This window comes from Vigna unguiculata, chromosome 11 (genome assembly GCF_037176805.1).
Source record: "Vigna unguiculata cultivar grain cowpea cultivar isolate G323 ecotype 2 chromosome 11, ASM3717680v1, whole genome shotgun sequence".
NCBI classification, from domain to species: Eukaryota; Viridiplantae; Streptophyta; class Magnoliopsida; order Fabales; family Fabaceae; genus Vigna; species Vigna unguiculata.
The window spans coordinates 7,762,802-7,776,949 of NC_140802.1; the positions used below are offsets into that span (position 1 = coordinate 7,762,802).

Below are 14,148 nucleotides of genomic sequence, written 5' to 3' on the forward strand. Positions count from 1 at the left end.
AGATTGCTAGTATTAAACGAAAGCACAATGCTGATAGAAAATCATTGCCAAAGACAAGTACACTAAGATGTTCCAAATGTGAAGGCTATGGGCATGAAACTCATCAATGTCCTAATGGGGATGCAAGTCCTATGACTCATGAAGACCTCAAGAACTACATTTCGTACTTGAGAGAGGAGGAAGAAAGGACAGTGCAAAAATTAGATGTATTAAAAAGAAGGCAAGAGCGAAAGCTAAAAAGAGCCCATGAGAAGAAAACACTTATAGAAAATGAAGCAAAGGAAAAGAGAGAAAGAGACGAGAAAGAAAAGAGAGAAAAAGAAGAGAAAGAAAAGAGTGAGAGAGAGGAGAAAGAAGGAGAGAGAAAAGAGAAAGAAGAGCGAGAAAAAGTAAAGAAAGAAGAGAGTAGAAAAAGAAAGAAGGAAGAAAAGAGAGAAAAAGAAAAAGAAATAAGAGAGCATTATGAATTGTCAATGAAAAAATGTACTAACTTTCCTCTTATTGTTTTATTGCCTATGGACGATTTATTCATCAAAAAGCAATGGCATCAACAATGGAAAGATGAAAGGATACTTAGGGAAGAGTTATTCATCAAGCAACAAGGAGATCAACAATGGGAAGACGAAATGATGATAAAAAAAGACACAAGCTTAGAAATATACGCTCATGAGTTAGCTTGTTTACCCATTTCTAACAAACCTATGGGTGATCAAAGTCATACCTATAATTGGGTTGTTTGTTTGAGCAATATTCCTTTTCTTTTCTTTGAGATTTTATTTTTAATTTAAAATTGTTTGATGATTGGTGCAGGTAGGTATTTGACCTTGGAGGTCGAACTCCAAATCTTTTATAATAAGATATTGACCTCTTTCAGGATCCAAATCTCATTTTAGTAGAATTTTTATTATTTTATTTTCGATTTATGTCTTTAATTTATGTTTGTGTTTGTGCATAGGACCTTCTAGAATTCGGGTCGAATTCTCTCCAAACAGGAGAGAATGATAAAGAATCTTCAAGTGAGACAAATTTGAGGACAAATTCTCTTCAAGAAGGAGGGAATGATAGAGCACTATCCCAAGATTCCATACAAGAAGAACTTAAAGATGAACATTTATAATTCAAAGGACCTATGACAAGGAGCAAAAGATTGGAAAATCACATCTATTCAAGACTCTTGATACTAAAAGCAACTACAAGTGGAAATTCAAAGGATATGAAGATCATGGCTTGAAGCACTCTTGAAGGATAATTGTTAGGAAATTAATTTATATTTTTAAACTTTGGGTTTTCTTTTAGAAAATAAGTTACGTTTTTGGGCTTTGGACTTTCTTCTATAAAGTAGTTTATGTTTTGGTTTGGGCCTTCTTGTAGGGTTCTTAGGTTTTTTTAAACTCATGTACCTATATATAGAGGTACCAAAAACTATTGTAGACACTTTTAGTCATATATTGAATTTGATTTCATTAAAGAGAGAGTTCTCTTTGTTCTTGGCTTAGGCCTCTGGTTCTTATCAAAGATTAACATCTTTGTGGCGAATCTTTACTTGACTTATCAATCTGCTAGATTGTGGCGTCCTCTATCTCTGTCTTATTCCGCGTTCTTCTTTGATTTATTCGTGTCGTGCCTCTTGAGGATTCAAATTCAGAAACGATAATACTCTTTCCTGGATAGGATCGTATCAATAGTCCTCTATCATTCCTTTCTTCTTGAAAAGAATTTATCCTTAAATTTGCACCACTTGAAGTTTAGGAGATAGTCATCTATCATATCCTCCTTCTTAAAATGAATTTTTCCTCAAATTCATCTCACTTGAAGATTCCTTATCATATGTTGATTTTCATGAAGATCAATACAAAGAATTCAAGAAGAGTTCAATCAATGGAAAGTAAATGAGTGATATTAATGAAAAATTCAAGGATTAGTTTTAGTATTTGAGAACAAACAAATTCTTAGAATATCGCAACTGAACACGAGATTAATCAAGTGATTATTAAAGTGTTGAAGGTTTGATTCTAAGAACAAACAAAGAGAAACTATATTTTAGAATTTTTCACAGAGAGATTACAAGAAATATTAAGAGATATAATTTTTATTTCTTCTTCCAATTACTTGTATATTCCTATATACTCTTGAGAGTGAATTTATGCTCTTTCTCTTTGTTTCTTCTTTGGTTAGATCTTGTAGTAACTTTTTTCTTTTTATGACACGGGTTCCTCTTGAATTAAGATTTGCTCTCAAGTTTAAAGAACTTGCATCATATAAAGATAAGTCACTGACATTGAAACTATTGCTATTATAAGTGAAGGGAAAATTTGTTATCACATATATCATGTGATGGCAAATGATAAATGTGTTTTGGGGTGTCAGTCTAGCTGAAATGTCAAAGTACATAATAATGTCTAGAATGAGCTTTATAGGAGAGAAAATTTGTGTTATATGCATGATCATTTATATATCTTTTTCTTTGCTTGAAAAAGACCATTTGTAAGGAAAAAATGGATGACTTTGTTAAACTAACAGAAGGGTGAATTGATTATAAAATATTTTCTAAAAAGGTTTACTTTCTTTAAAAATCCTTTTAAAATAGTTTAAGTTTGAAAACCAACATACAATTAATTTGAGAATCTAACTAATATAGTGCAAAGGAAGAGATAAAGAAAGAGAAAGATCACACATAGATTTATAATAGTTAAGTTCAACCATTCCTACATCAAGTTCTCAATTTTTCTTTGAAAGTTTGGTTAAACTAACATTCAAATGTATACACAAAGTAAGACAACAATTACAAATACAATACTTTAACCAACTTTCCAACCACTCGAGGATTTCACCTACAAGAGCATATCAAGCCTCTGTCCACTCTTGATCATCTAAGAGGATATGTGTTTTATCGTCTCTTGTTCAAAATGCACAATAAGACAACACTAGTATATAAAAATCAATAACAAAAATTAAAGAGTTTACTAATTACACTAAAAGCACACAAAGACTCAGAAATTCATCAAGCCTTTGACCTTTGTAAACATTGAAAACCCTTTTGAAAATTGTGGAAATTCTAAAAAAAAATCTAAAAAATTGAAAACACTTTATATGATTGTAAAAGTTAGATCAAAGATTTAGAATGAGTTTTGAAAACATTTATTTAAAACAAAAGTTGACATATTTAATTGATTAAATCAAGTTAATAATAGATTATCTTAGCAAAAATTTTGAAAAAAAAAAGTTACAACGTTTCTATGTTATAATCAATTATACCACGAGATAATTGATTAAACACGCTCCTCATTAATTGCATAAAAAAAATTTAATCGGCTATAAAAGATTAAAAGTGATTATAATCTAAGAGTTTGAAACACTTAAAACATTCTTTGATTTGATTGATTATTAAGCAAGATCATTGATTATGTTGTTTTGAAACCTCATAAGAATATATAGTATAATCAATTAAAGATAAACATAATCATTTAAAAATGTTAGAAACCATTTATACTTCATTTTATCTTTGTAAAACCACTTTTTTCAATTTATTTTATAATAGGTTGTGTGTTGTGAGACACATCATCAACATCATCAACATCTTTAATTATCTTCAAAACATCTTCATCTTCAGTTGAGTCTTTGAAGCTTCCTTTTAAGTTCAACAATCTCCCTCTTTTTTATGATGCCCCTCATATTAAAAGAAGATTCTAATTTGTTTTAGATCTTCATGTTTGATGTTGATGTAAGCAAGACTTTCTTTGAAAACTTCACACATGTACAACATCATAACAAGGCACTTCCCTTGAAACCGGCCCTATCTTAATGTTACCCCTACATAAAATACAAGAAAATAAAACAACAAATAGACTAAAAATAATAAAAAATTACTCTCAACAAACATGCATGTGATCTTATTAAATCTCTCTTGAGGAGCATTATCAAAAAGAAAATAAATGAATAGCATGTGCTAGATAAAAGTACTAGAAAAATTCAACCAAAAATCATATAATGGATTATTTATTTCAATAATTGGTTATCCTAGAACATAAGATAAATTTTCAAAACACAGGTCCTAGAATAATAAACTATTTCCTCTTGTAATCAATTGGAACAAAAAGGAACTTCCCAAACAATTTCTCTAGAATAATTATTAGATCCTTACTTAATCATTTTTTTCTCAAAAACCAACAAATTGTTTAGTTCAATTCATTTTTAATATATTGTGTCAAACTTTAATTCCTTAAATTGGTGTAGTAATCAAATTGATTTATGAAAAGTTTCAAACAATAATAATCTAATTTTTCATTAACATATTTATCTTTAACCTAAAAATTAATAAGTAAAACAAGACAAACATTACAGGTAGTGAACAATTAAAATTTTTCACTAGACTCTATGCTACTCTTATCATTTATTCTCATTAATTTTCTCTTGATGTTTACAAGCTCTTCATAGGTACCTGAAATTCTTTACTCCAAAGTAGCTTCCAACTCAATCAAGAGATTGTTCAAATCCTAGATATCTAGAAAAAAAATATCTATAAACATAAATATTCAATATAAGTTTAATCAAGTTGAGAAGATCACTTTTCTCAATTAATCCACTAATATTAATGACATATCCAAAAGAAGAGGAAGAAAATAAAGAATTTTCGTAGTAAATATAAATTTACTCTACTTAAAAATCTAATTGGTTGAAAATGATTCATGGCTCCAACCACTACAATGTGTGATTTGATTTTGAAAGGGATGAGGTTTCAAGGAATGAAATTAGAGAGAATGAAGAGTGAGATTTTTTTTTAGAGAAAGAGAGAGAAATGGAAAAATGAAATGAAAGGTGGTTTTAAAGTTATCACCAACAAAAAAAAAAATTCATCACCAAAAATTATTTCACTAAGAAAAAAAAAAGACTACGTTATGATTTTCTCGTCTTCTCTTACATTTGTGAGGTGTAATCATATTGGCCATATTTATATTCCTATCACAAACTTCTTTACTTGAGAATCTAAAATTCTAATTGGTTTTAGTTAAAAAAACATATTTTTTTTTACTTGTACCTAATTAGATTATAAGATGTGTTTGGGATCATGTACATATATCCTTAGTTGCGATACATGGAAGATAATTTGAATGTTGGCTAAAAGAGGAGGTAAGGAAAGTTCATATTAGATTTGATTTCTCTTCCTACTCCAATGAATGTTGTCACTCTTAGATAAACACGTTCACTAGCAGAGAATTATAAAAGTTTTATTGTTTGATCTACGCACGACATCTGCCTACTTAAAGAGGTTTTAACCTTTACTAATAGGTTAATTCTGGTCCATTATACTCTCACCATCTTGAAACCAACATAAAAGTGTTCTACATTTCCTCCTATATAATGCTTCATAACGAGCCATCCCTATGTTTGCTTTCGTAATTTTTATTATATGTGAATTCTACCTAAGGCAAAATTATATCCCAACTATCCAAATAATTTAACACATAAAGTTCTAAAAAATCCACTAAGGATTGGATAATTCTCTTTGATTGGTCGCTAATCTAAGGATGACATGTTGAGCTAAATCTAAGTTTGGTCCTTAAAGTTTCTTAAAGCGTCTATTAGAACCTAGAAATGAATCTAGGATTTTTGTTTGATACTATGTTTGATGGTAAATCATATAATTTGACTATCTCATTTATATAAATGTAGGCCAACTTCTGCATAGAAATTCTTAAATCTATAGGTATAAAGTGTGTAGTTCTTGTTAATTATCCACTATGTCGCAAACTAAATCATTCTTTCTCATGATACGTAGCAAGTGAATAACAAAATCCATATAAATATTATCTCCCTTCCACATTGGGATGTCTAATTGGGTTAACATACCTCAAGGTCATTTATGTTCTACCTTGGATTTTGGACAAGTTATTTACAAAATTACAAACTTGGTTGCATCTTATTTCATCTCAGGCCACCAATAAGTTTTTTAAGATTTTGATGAATCTTGGTTATACCTAGATGTAAATTGAGCTTGCTTTTATGACCAATAGATAACAATGTTTGTTTTAATTGATCATCATCTTTCTCATGTATTTCTAAACGTTAAGATACCATCCACCCCTAAAGACAAGTCGATGAGTGTTCGATTTACTTGAATTAACATATTTTTTTGACACTAAATATACATAAATTTGATATATTTTTGAGTAAATTAGACTTTATACCTTAAAATTAGTTAAGTGTGATTCTAATGCGATTCTAATGAATGTAATTATATCTTTAACTATAAAAGATTATATATAACTCGATTTTTTTTTATATTTGTGCACTTCTTTTATTTATTTTTTATTTATTAACGTTTTTCTTTTTTGGTGTTTTTTCCCTTACTTTCACCTTGATCCAAAGAACGTCTAAAATGTTCATTGAGACTTTTGAAAGAATGAAATGTCCATGTTATTTTTTTTAAATGCTTTTTTTAACTATTCATCAATAAATTTAATTAAAACACTTAATAATTGTTATTTAATAGATTCATAATATTAATAAGTTTTCAACATACAACTAAAACATGGTTATAATATATATTATTTTATCAATTTTAAAATAATTTAAAAGAGAAAGTAAAACCTTAAAGATAAAATTGACAATTTATCATCTTTTCTTTCAGAAAAAAAAAAATCGGGAGATTACAAAGATTAATCCAATACTTTGTGTGGGTAAGTTTATTTGCAATGATGACTAAAACAAAACATTATAAAACCTTGATATATATATATATATATATATATATATATATATATATATATATATATATATATATATATATATATATATATATATATATATAAACATGTTAAAAAGTCAATTTTTGTTTTTTGAATCTTATTATTCTCCTCAATGGAAGCTTCTCTTTCCTTAGAGAAACTCTCGTGTATACAAATGGCACACAAACATGGTGTGAAAATGCCAAGGACAATCTCAAATGGCATTCTATTTCCGGTTGTGTGCTCTGGTTTTTGCTGTTCTATTGTCAGTGCCATCTTCACTCTACCTTGTGCAAGCCAATGCTTGTGATTTTTCTCGCGGAAATTGGGTTCTTGATCACTCTCACTACCCTCTCTATAATGCCTCAAGAGATTGCCCTTTCATCGTTCGGGGATTCAATTGCCTAAGAAATGGTAGACCTGATCGCGATTACCTCAACTATAGATGGAAACCCTCTGGGTGTGATCTTCCCAGGTCAAGTTTTCACTTTTAGATTTCATTCTTTTATACATTGCTACCATATTTTCGTTCCAAGCTTCGTATCTATACTTTTCAAAAGTAATTGATTATAACTTCCATATATATATATATATATATATATATATATATATATATATATATATAAGTGTGTATCTGAAAGCTATTTCTTCCATCTTGAACATGTTTTCAAACACACTGCTAAATTTCATTTTTCAATTTCTCTGCTCATTCACTAGTGGTAAATATAATCTGAGATATTGTTCTTTAATTGAGTAAAATGGGTATGCATTTATTAACTTGACGTAATGAATAAGGGTTTGTTAATGTTCACAAGTGTTGTTGTGTTGGTGAGCAGATTTGATGGGGTGAATTTCTTGGAGAGATACAAGGGGAAGAAGATAATGTTTGTTGGGGATTCCATAAGCAACAACATGTGGCAATCACTAACTTGTTTACTTCACAATGCTGTCCCAGAATCAAGTTATGCCTTGTCAACACCCACAAAGCAGCTATCTGTGTTCACAATTCCGGTAGTTTTCTTCATTTCAATTTTGATCAAAAGGGAGATTTTGAGCTGTGTCAGGTTACTAGTATTAACTTTGTGTGATTGTTTTGGATCATATCATAGGAATTTGATGTTTCAGTTATGTGGTTGAAAAATGGATTCCTGGTGGATGTGGTTCATGACAAAGAAAAGGGCAGGATTGTGAAACTGGACTCCATGAAATCTGGGTACATGTGGAAAGGAGATGTATTGATTTTCAATACCTATCATTGGTGGACCCATTTGAAAGAGTCTGAAACGTAATGAAGTTTTTGAACTATATTTTGGTTGTTGAAGGGTATGTTATTAATTAGGCTAATAATGATGCATTCATGTTATGTTTAAACAGGGTTCAATTTCAAGTAGGCAATGAGACAATAAAAGAAATGGATCCCATGGAAGCTTTCAAGATTGGGTTAACAACTTGGTCTAAATGGATTGATGCTAACATTGATCCCTCAAAGACAAAAGTTTTGTTCCAAGGAATTGCTGCATCCCATTATGAGTAAGTTTATTTGTTCATTCCATTCAAGCTAACAACTCTAGATAAAATATGTTTTAGTTACATGTAAATTAGCAAATTTCATCTTTAATTGGAAATAACTTTTTATTCTTGTTATTTGACTATTGGAACAAGTTCACATGTCAACTTCACCATCACCATGTGTGTGTCATTAGCATTTTTGTTCAAGAATCTGTGTCACAATTCTATTTTCTTTCTTCTCATTGTTGTAGTTTGGATCTGATATCTGGTGACTGCCCCTAATAAATACTATACACTTTACCAATTGAGACAACTCATATTATTATTATTATTTTCTTGGTCAATACAAATATTGTTAAATTATGATTTAGGGGAAAATTAGAATAGAGGCGTAGAAAAACACTAATTAATATCTTAAACCATCTTGAGTGAATCAGTATACCACCATATATACCATACCTCATTTGTTAATTTTCATAAGAGTTTCACTAGTGCTAGCTTTATGGATTTTCTGTCGGATTTTTTGTAGTATTCCTTTTACTGAACTTTCAAAATGTACTGATTTTGATATTTTAAAATATATTAAAAACGTTTTTGTACTATATCTTTTGTTGAACTTTCAAAATATACTGATATATACTTATTTTGATATTACAAACCATTTTAATATACCAAAATGAATGTATTTTGAAGACAAAGAAATAACACCACCAAAATATCAACACAGAATCTGAACTCGTAAATTCATATATTCTCCGTTTCATTTTCATAAGCTTACATAGAAACAAAATCAAGAGGAGAAAAATAAATCAAATTAACAAACAAGGGCCAGTTAAAAATTTAGGAACACCATTTGTCTAAAGAAGCTACAATGAAGACATGTTTTCAACAATGATCACACAGTGTTTTATGAAATGTTAAGATTTTGAGAAAAGTTGTACTGAAAGATTCATGTTTTGTGTTGAATCGTGTAGGGGAAAGGGGTGTCTGAATGAAACTCAGCCAGAAGAAGGACCACAAGCACCTTATCCTGGTGTAGAAATTGTGAAGAATGTTTTGAGCAGTATGTCACATCCTGTGTATTTGCTTGACATAACATTTCTGACACAGTTGAGAATAGATGGCCATCCTTCTATATACACAGGCAAAGGCACCTCTTATGAGGACTGTAGTCACTGGTGTCTATCTGGTGCACCTGATGCTTGGAATGAAATTTTGTATGCTGTTTTGCTTGGACTTTAACATTTTCATCAGTTTTCATCTTTTCTTAGCAAATAGGAGTAGCATGAACTTGGATAAAACTTCCACTTTGCCTTTGTATGTGTTGGTTTAGAAGAAAAAGTTTAGTCATGCTTTTGCTTTATTTTGAAGATTAATATAGAATGGGTTAAATATGTTTTTGGTTCCTTAACTTTCAGTGAATTTTGTAATTAGTCCATTTCGAAACTTTGGATCAATTTAGTCTTCATCTTTCGAAATATATGGATTTAATCATTTTAATTAAATTTTGTTAAGTTTATTTAACATTTTAAGTGCGTCTCATAATAATATTTGACTTAACAGTAAAGCAAAAATGTGTCAAACAATATAAACAACTCAAATACAATTCTGAAATGCGTACGAAACATCAAATAAACCTAACAAAATTTGATTAAAATGACTAAATTCACGTATTTTGAAAGATAAAGGACTAAATTGGTCTAAAATTTCGAAATAGACTAATTTCAAAATTCACTGAAAATTAATGGACAAAAACATATTTAAACAAAAACATATTTAACCCATATAGAATTTATTGTTATCTTGGTAGTTGCACCTTATATTTTTAGCTTTGTTTTTATTCATTTGTATAGAGAGAAAGATAATTTTTAGCTTTGTTTTTATTCATTTGTATAGAGAGAAAGATAATTTTAGGAGAAAACTTATATGTACCCTACCATAGGAAATATAGGTGTTGTTATTTGATCATATTTAAAAATTTTACTATAAAATTAAGAAATCAACATTTAAGAAAGGAGAGATAAGGTATAATGAAAATAAAGTTTCACAAGAACTTTGGCTATAGAAGTGTGTGTATAATTAGGATTGATATTGTACTCAATCGTATTTAGACTCTCACCTTAATAATATACTATACATTTAATAAATACAACACACACACATATAAAATTTAAATACAGTGAAAGAAAAAGTTTTAAAGAATACATATAATCTATTGAAAATCAAGATAACATTATGAAATAATGTGTTAAGTATTTGTAGCAGCTTCTTTAGTCGTAATTTATGACAAACTTATAAAGAATAAAAGATAGAAGTATGAAATTTTTTAAAGAGTGTAAAATAGTTTTACGTCTTCCCGCATTAGTTTAGTTATATTTTAATTAGTATGAATTAAAAATGAAATATATATATATATATATATATATATATATATATATATATATATATATATTAGTCTTTTAAATTTTAAAAATGTATATAATTTTAATTCTTATATATTTAGTGGAATTAAAAATAATTATAAAAGTATTTTTAGTTCATCAAGTTTAGTTTTTAAAGACTAAAATTTTATTTTATTTTTTCTAAATTGGTTTGGGATTTGTGAAATTTAATCAAGATTATCTGAATTTTCAAAACTAGAAATATAATTAAGTTTTATTGATAATTTACCTTACATTGAGGATATAAATTGGTTTTATCTTAATATGAAATGTTTTTAGAGGAACTTTTGGAGACTGAAGAATTCTTGTGTCTAATTGTAGAGAGAAAATAAATTGTGGTAAATAATATTTGAATATTGAATGTATAGGCACATGCAAATATTTGTGCTGACCTTAAAGTCAGTAAAATAAAATTATTTCTAATAAGAATATATAAAATGAGTATATGTTCAAATATAACTCGTTTTCTATAAAATGCTCTTAAATTATAAGATGAAAACAAAAAGTAAGATTAAAAAAACTAAAAAAGTTATGTTTCTTTGAAGATATATGGTAATATTGTGTTTCATCTATAAGATATATATTCTCTCACTTTTGTTAATGGCTGTGTTTTTCTGAATCCAAATATCCCACTAGTGACTAACAGTTATTTATTTATTTTTCTTAATTCGCATGCCTCAACTTTAAACAAGAGATAATAAAACAAAATAGTCACTCGTGTCTGTAACTAAATGTGTAAAGCATTGTACCTTTAAGAAAATATTATTATAATATAAAAAAAAACTATAGAAATATAATATTGTTTTGTTATTATATCAACATATTATTTCAATACAAGTATAAATATGAATAATAAAGATTACAATTGCTAATTTATTAATAAATAAATAAAATTGAATGTTTATTTTAAAATTAGATTGTGATGTTAATTTTCTATTATGCAACAAGTTTCTTACCTCTTACCGGATCAAAGATTGGTTTCACATGCTATTTAGAAATGTTTCTTTCTTTAATTTAGCTTTAAATTATTTAAAAATAATTTCAATGAAAAACTTTGTTGAAAATCAAATATTAAGAAGTTGATACATAAACATAAAAATAATACAAAACACTCTAGCGAAGGTAGTATAGAATATATGATGAAAAGAAGAAGAATTATGTATTCAACAAATTTGTTCTTGATGAATACATACAAGAACAAAACACAGTGATTATGCAATTTACAAATAACACATTCAAAAGAGGAAAGATTGAATTATACGGATGATCAATACAAATTATACTATCATGTATCACTTCAATACGCGACTATGTTAATTTGTGTATACAACTATAACCAGCTACATAACTTAATAACAAAAATGATTAAATATATTTCTCATCCCTTAACTTTCAGTAAAAATTAGAATTAGTCCATTTTTAAATCTTTGGCCCAATTTAGTCCTTCAATGCGTAAATTTAGTCCTTTTAACTAAATTTTGTTATGTTTATTTGACGTTTCAAATGTTTTGTATGATATCATTTGAATTGCTTACATCATTTGACACATTTTTTTAGTGTAAACAATTCAAATGCTATTATGAAAAACATTTGAAACATCAAATAAACTTAACAAAATTTGGTTAACCACGTATTTTTAAAGTTAGGAGACTAAATTGAATCAAAGTTTTGAAAAGAGACTAATTCCAATATTCAGTGAAAATTAAAGGAAAAAATCATATTTAACCCTAACAAAAAGACTAAAGAACTAAACAAAACAATAATTTATAACATAGAAGGTTGCATACATTTAAGCAGTAGAATATAAACGACATTCATCAAATATTATCCTTCATCACACATTATGTTTATAGATGCACCAAAGTCATACGTTGTCATTAGACGAAGAAGAGACAAGGCATAAACTAACAAATCTCGTCTACTTACATATAAATGTTATCAGACGATTGCGACCAACAATTAATATTCAACAAATCTAAACACTATATGAGCTTGCTTCTAGAAACAGACTTGAACATATTAGTTGGATTCCTCTTTTTCATCAGTAAATGAACTCATATTGGACGTTAATAGGCTTGGTTCATTCATAATGAACTTGATCCTTAGCCAAACAAATTTTACTAAGACTATAACAAAAAATAAAAGCATTCTTCTATGAAAATCTCACATTAGTCATGAGACTATTTAAGAACCATGCAGTCGACTTCAATAGTGGACAATGTCATTTTTGGCTATAGAATTGATTTCCCATTGACCAACAAGTTTCCAATTGTGATAGCATAACCAATTATAAATTGTCTTGTAAATGAGGTCCACATCAGACATACCCTTAAGGTACATGTGTATTCAATTTCAATTTGTTTTCTTCATTATAGTGAAATCTGTCTTAAAGGGGAATTGGATGTATCCCAAAAGTTAGGATAAACCATAGATATCTTGTGTCATTCTTATTGTTGTAGACTCTCTATCATTGGACAATTTATCAATTTATATGAAAGAAAGTCGGGTCTTTCTTCCTGCGCCTCCAAAATTTCTTCTACACCTCCAAACTTTCTTTAAATTTCCAAAAGACCCTTTGACCCGCAGACACCACACCCCCAAAATTATGTCGACTTCCGGAAGTCAAAAATTTTGACTTCCGAAAGTCAAAATATATCACCGGAAGTCAATTTTCAGAAGTCAAAATATATCACCGGAAATCGACTTCCAGAAGTCAAAATATATCACCGGAAGTCGACTTCCGGAAATCAAAAATCATCACCGAAAGTCGACTTCCGGAAGTCAAAAAATATTTCCGGAAGTCGACTTCCGGAAGTCAAAAAAAATTCTATGGAAGTTGACTTCCGTAAGTAAAAAATCAAATTTTATTTTAAATATTTTTAATTCTTTTTAAAACTTATATTTTTTAACTTTTTAATGATTTTTTTAGTTTATTATTTTATTTATTTTTTATGTTTTCAAATTTCTTAATATACACTTTTTTTTAAATATTAATATCTATATATATAATTTTATTTTTATTTAATATACTAAAAAATAAATATAAATATAAAAATAAGTAAAACTAAAATAATATTAAACTTTAAATAAAATAAAAAACTAAAAAATAATAAATTTATTCTGCTTCATTTAATTTTATTTAATATTTAAATTCATTTTAAAATAATAAAACTTTAAATTAAAAAAAAGATAAAAAAGAAAATATATTTACAAATATATATATATATATTGGTTTTTTTAAAATTTAAAATTTCATTATTTATATATGTTATTTTAAATATGATTTTTTTATTTTTTTATTTTTAATAAATTATATAAAAATAAATTTAAATTTAAAATATAAAAAGATATATAATTGAAATGATTTTAAAAATTTGATTAAAATAAAATATTTAAATTTTAAACAAAATTAAAAAATTCAAATAACAGAAATTAAAAATAACAGAAATTATAATAATATCAATAAAATATAT

General features: G+C 27.6%; 1 protein-coding gene across 1 annotated transcript; it reads left to right on the forward strand.

Moving 5' to 3' along the window:
- Positions 1–6,864: 6,864 nt before the first annotated feature.
- Positions 6,865–9,554, forward strand: LOC114170525 (protein trichome birefringence-like 42). The gene is made up of 5 exons (XM_028056021.2): positions 6,865–7,200; positions 7,562–7,736; positions 7,835–8,010; positions 8,100–8,255; positions 9,209–9,554. Exons 1-5 carry the CDS (start codon positions 6,944–6,946, stop codon positions 9,474–9,476), a joined length of 1,032 nt encoding a protein of 343 aa, XP_027911822.1. The 5' UTR covers positions 6,865–6,943; the 3' UTR covers positions 9,477–9,554.
- Positions 9,555–14,148: the final 4,594 nt, after the last annotated feature.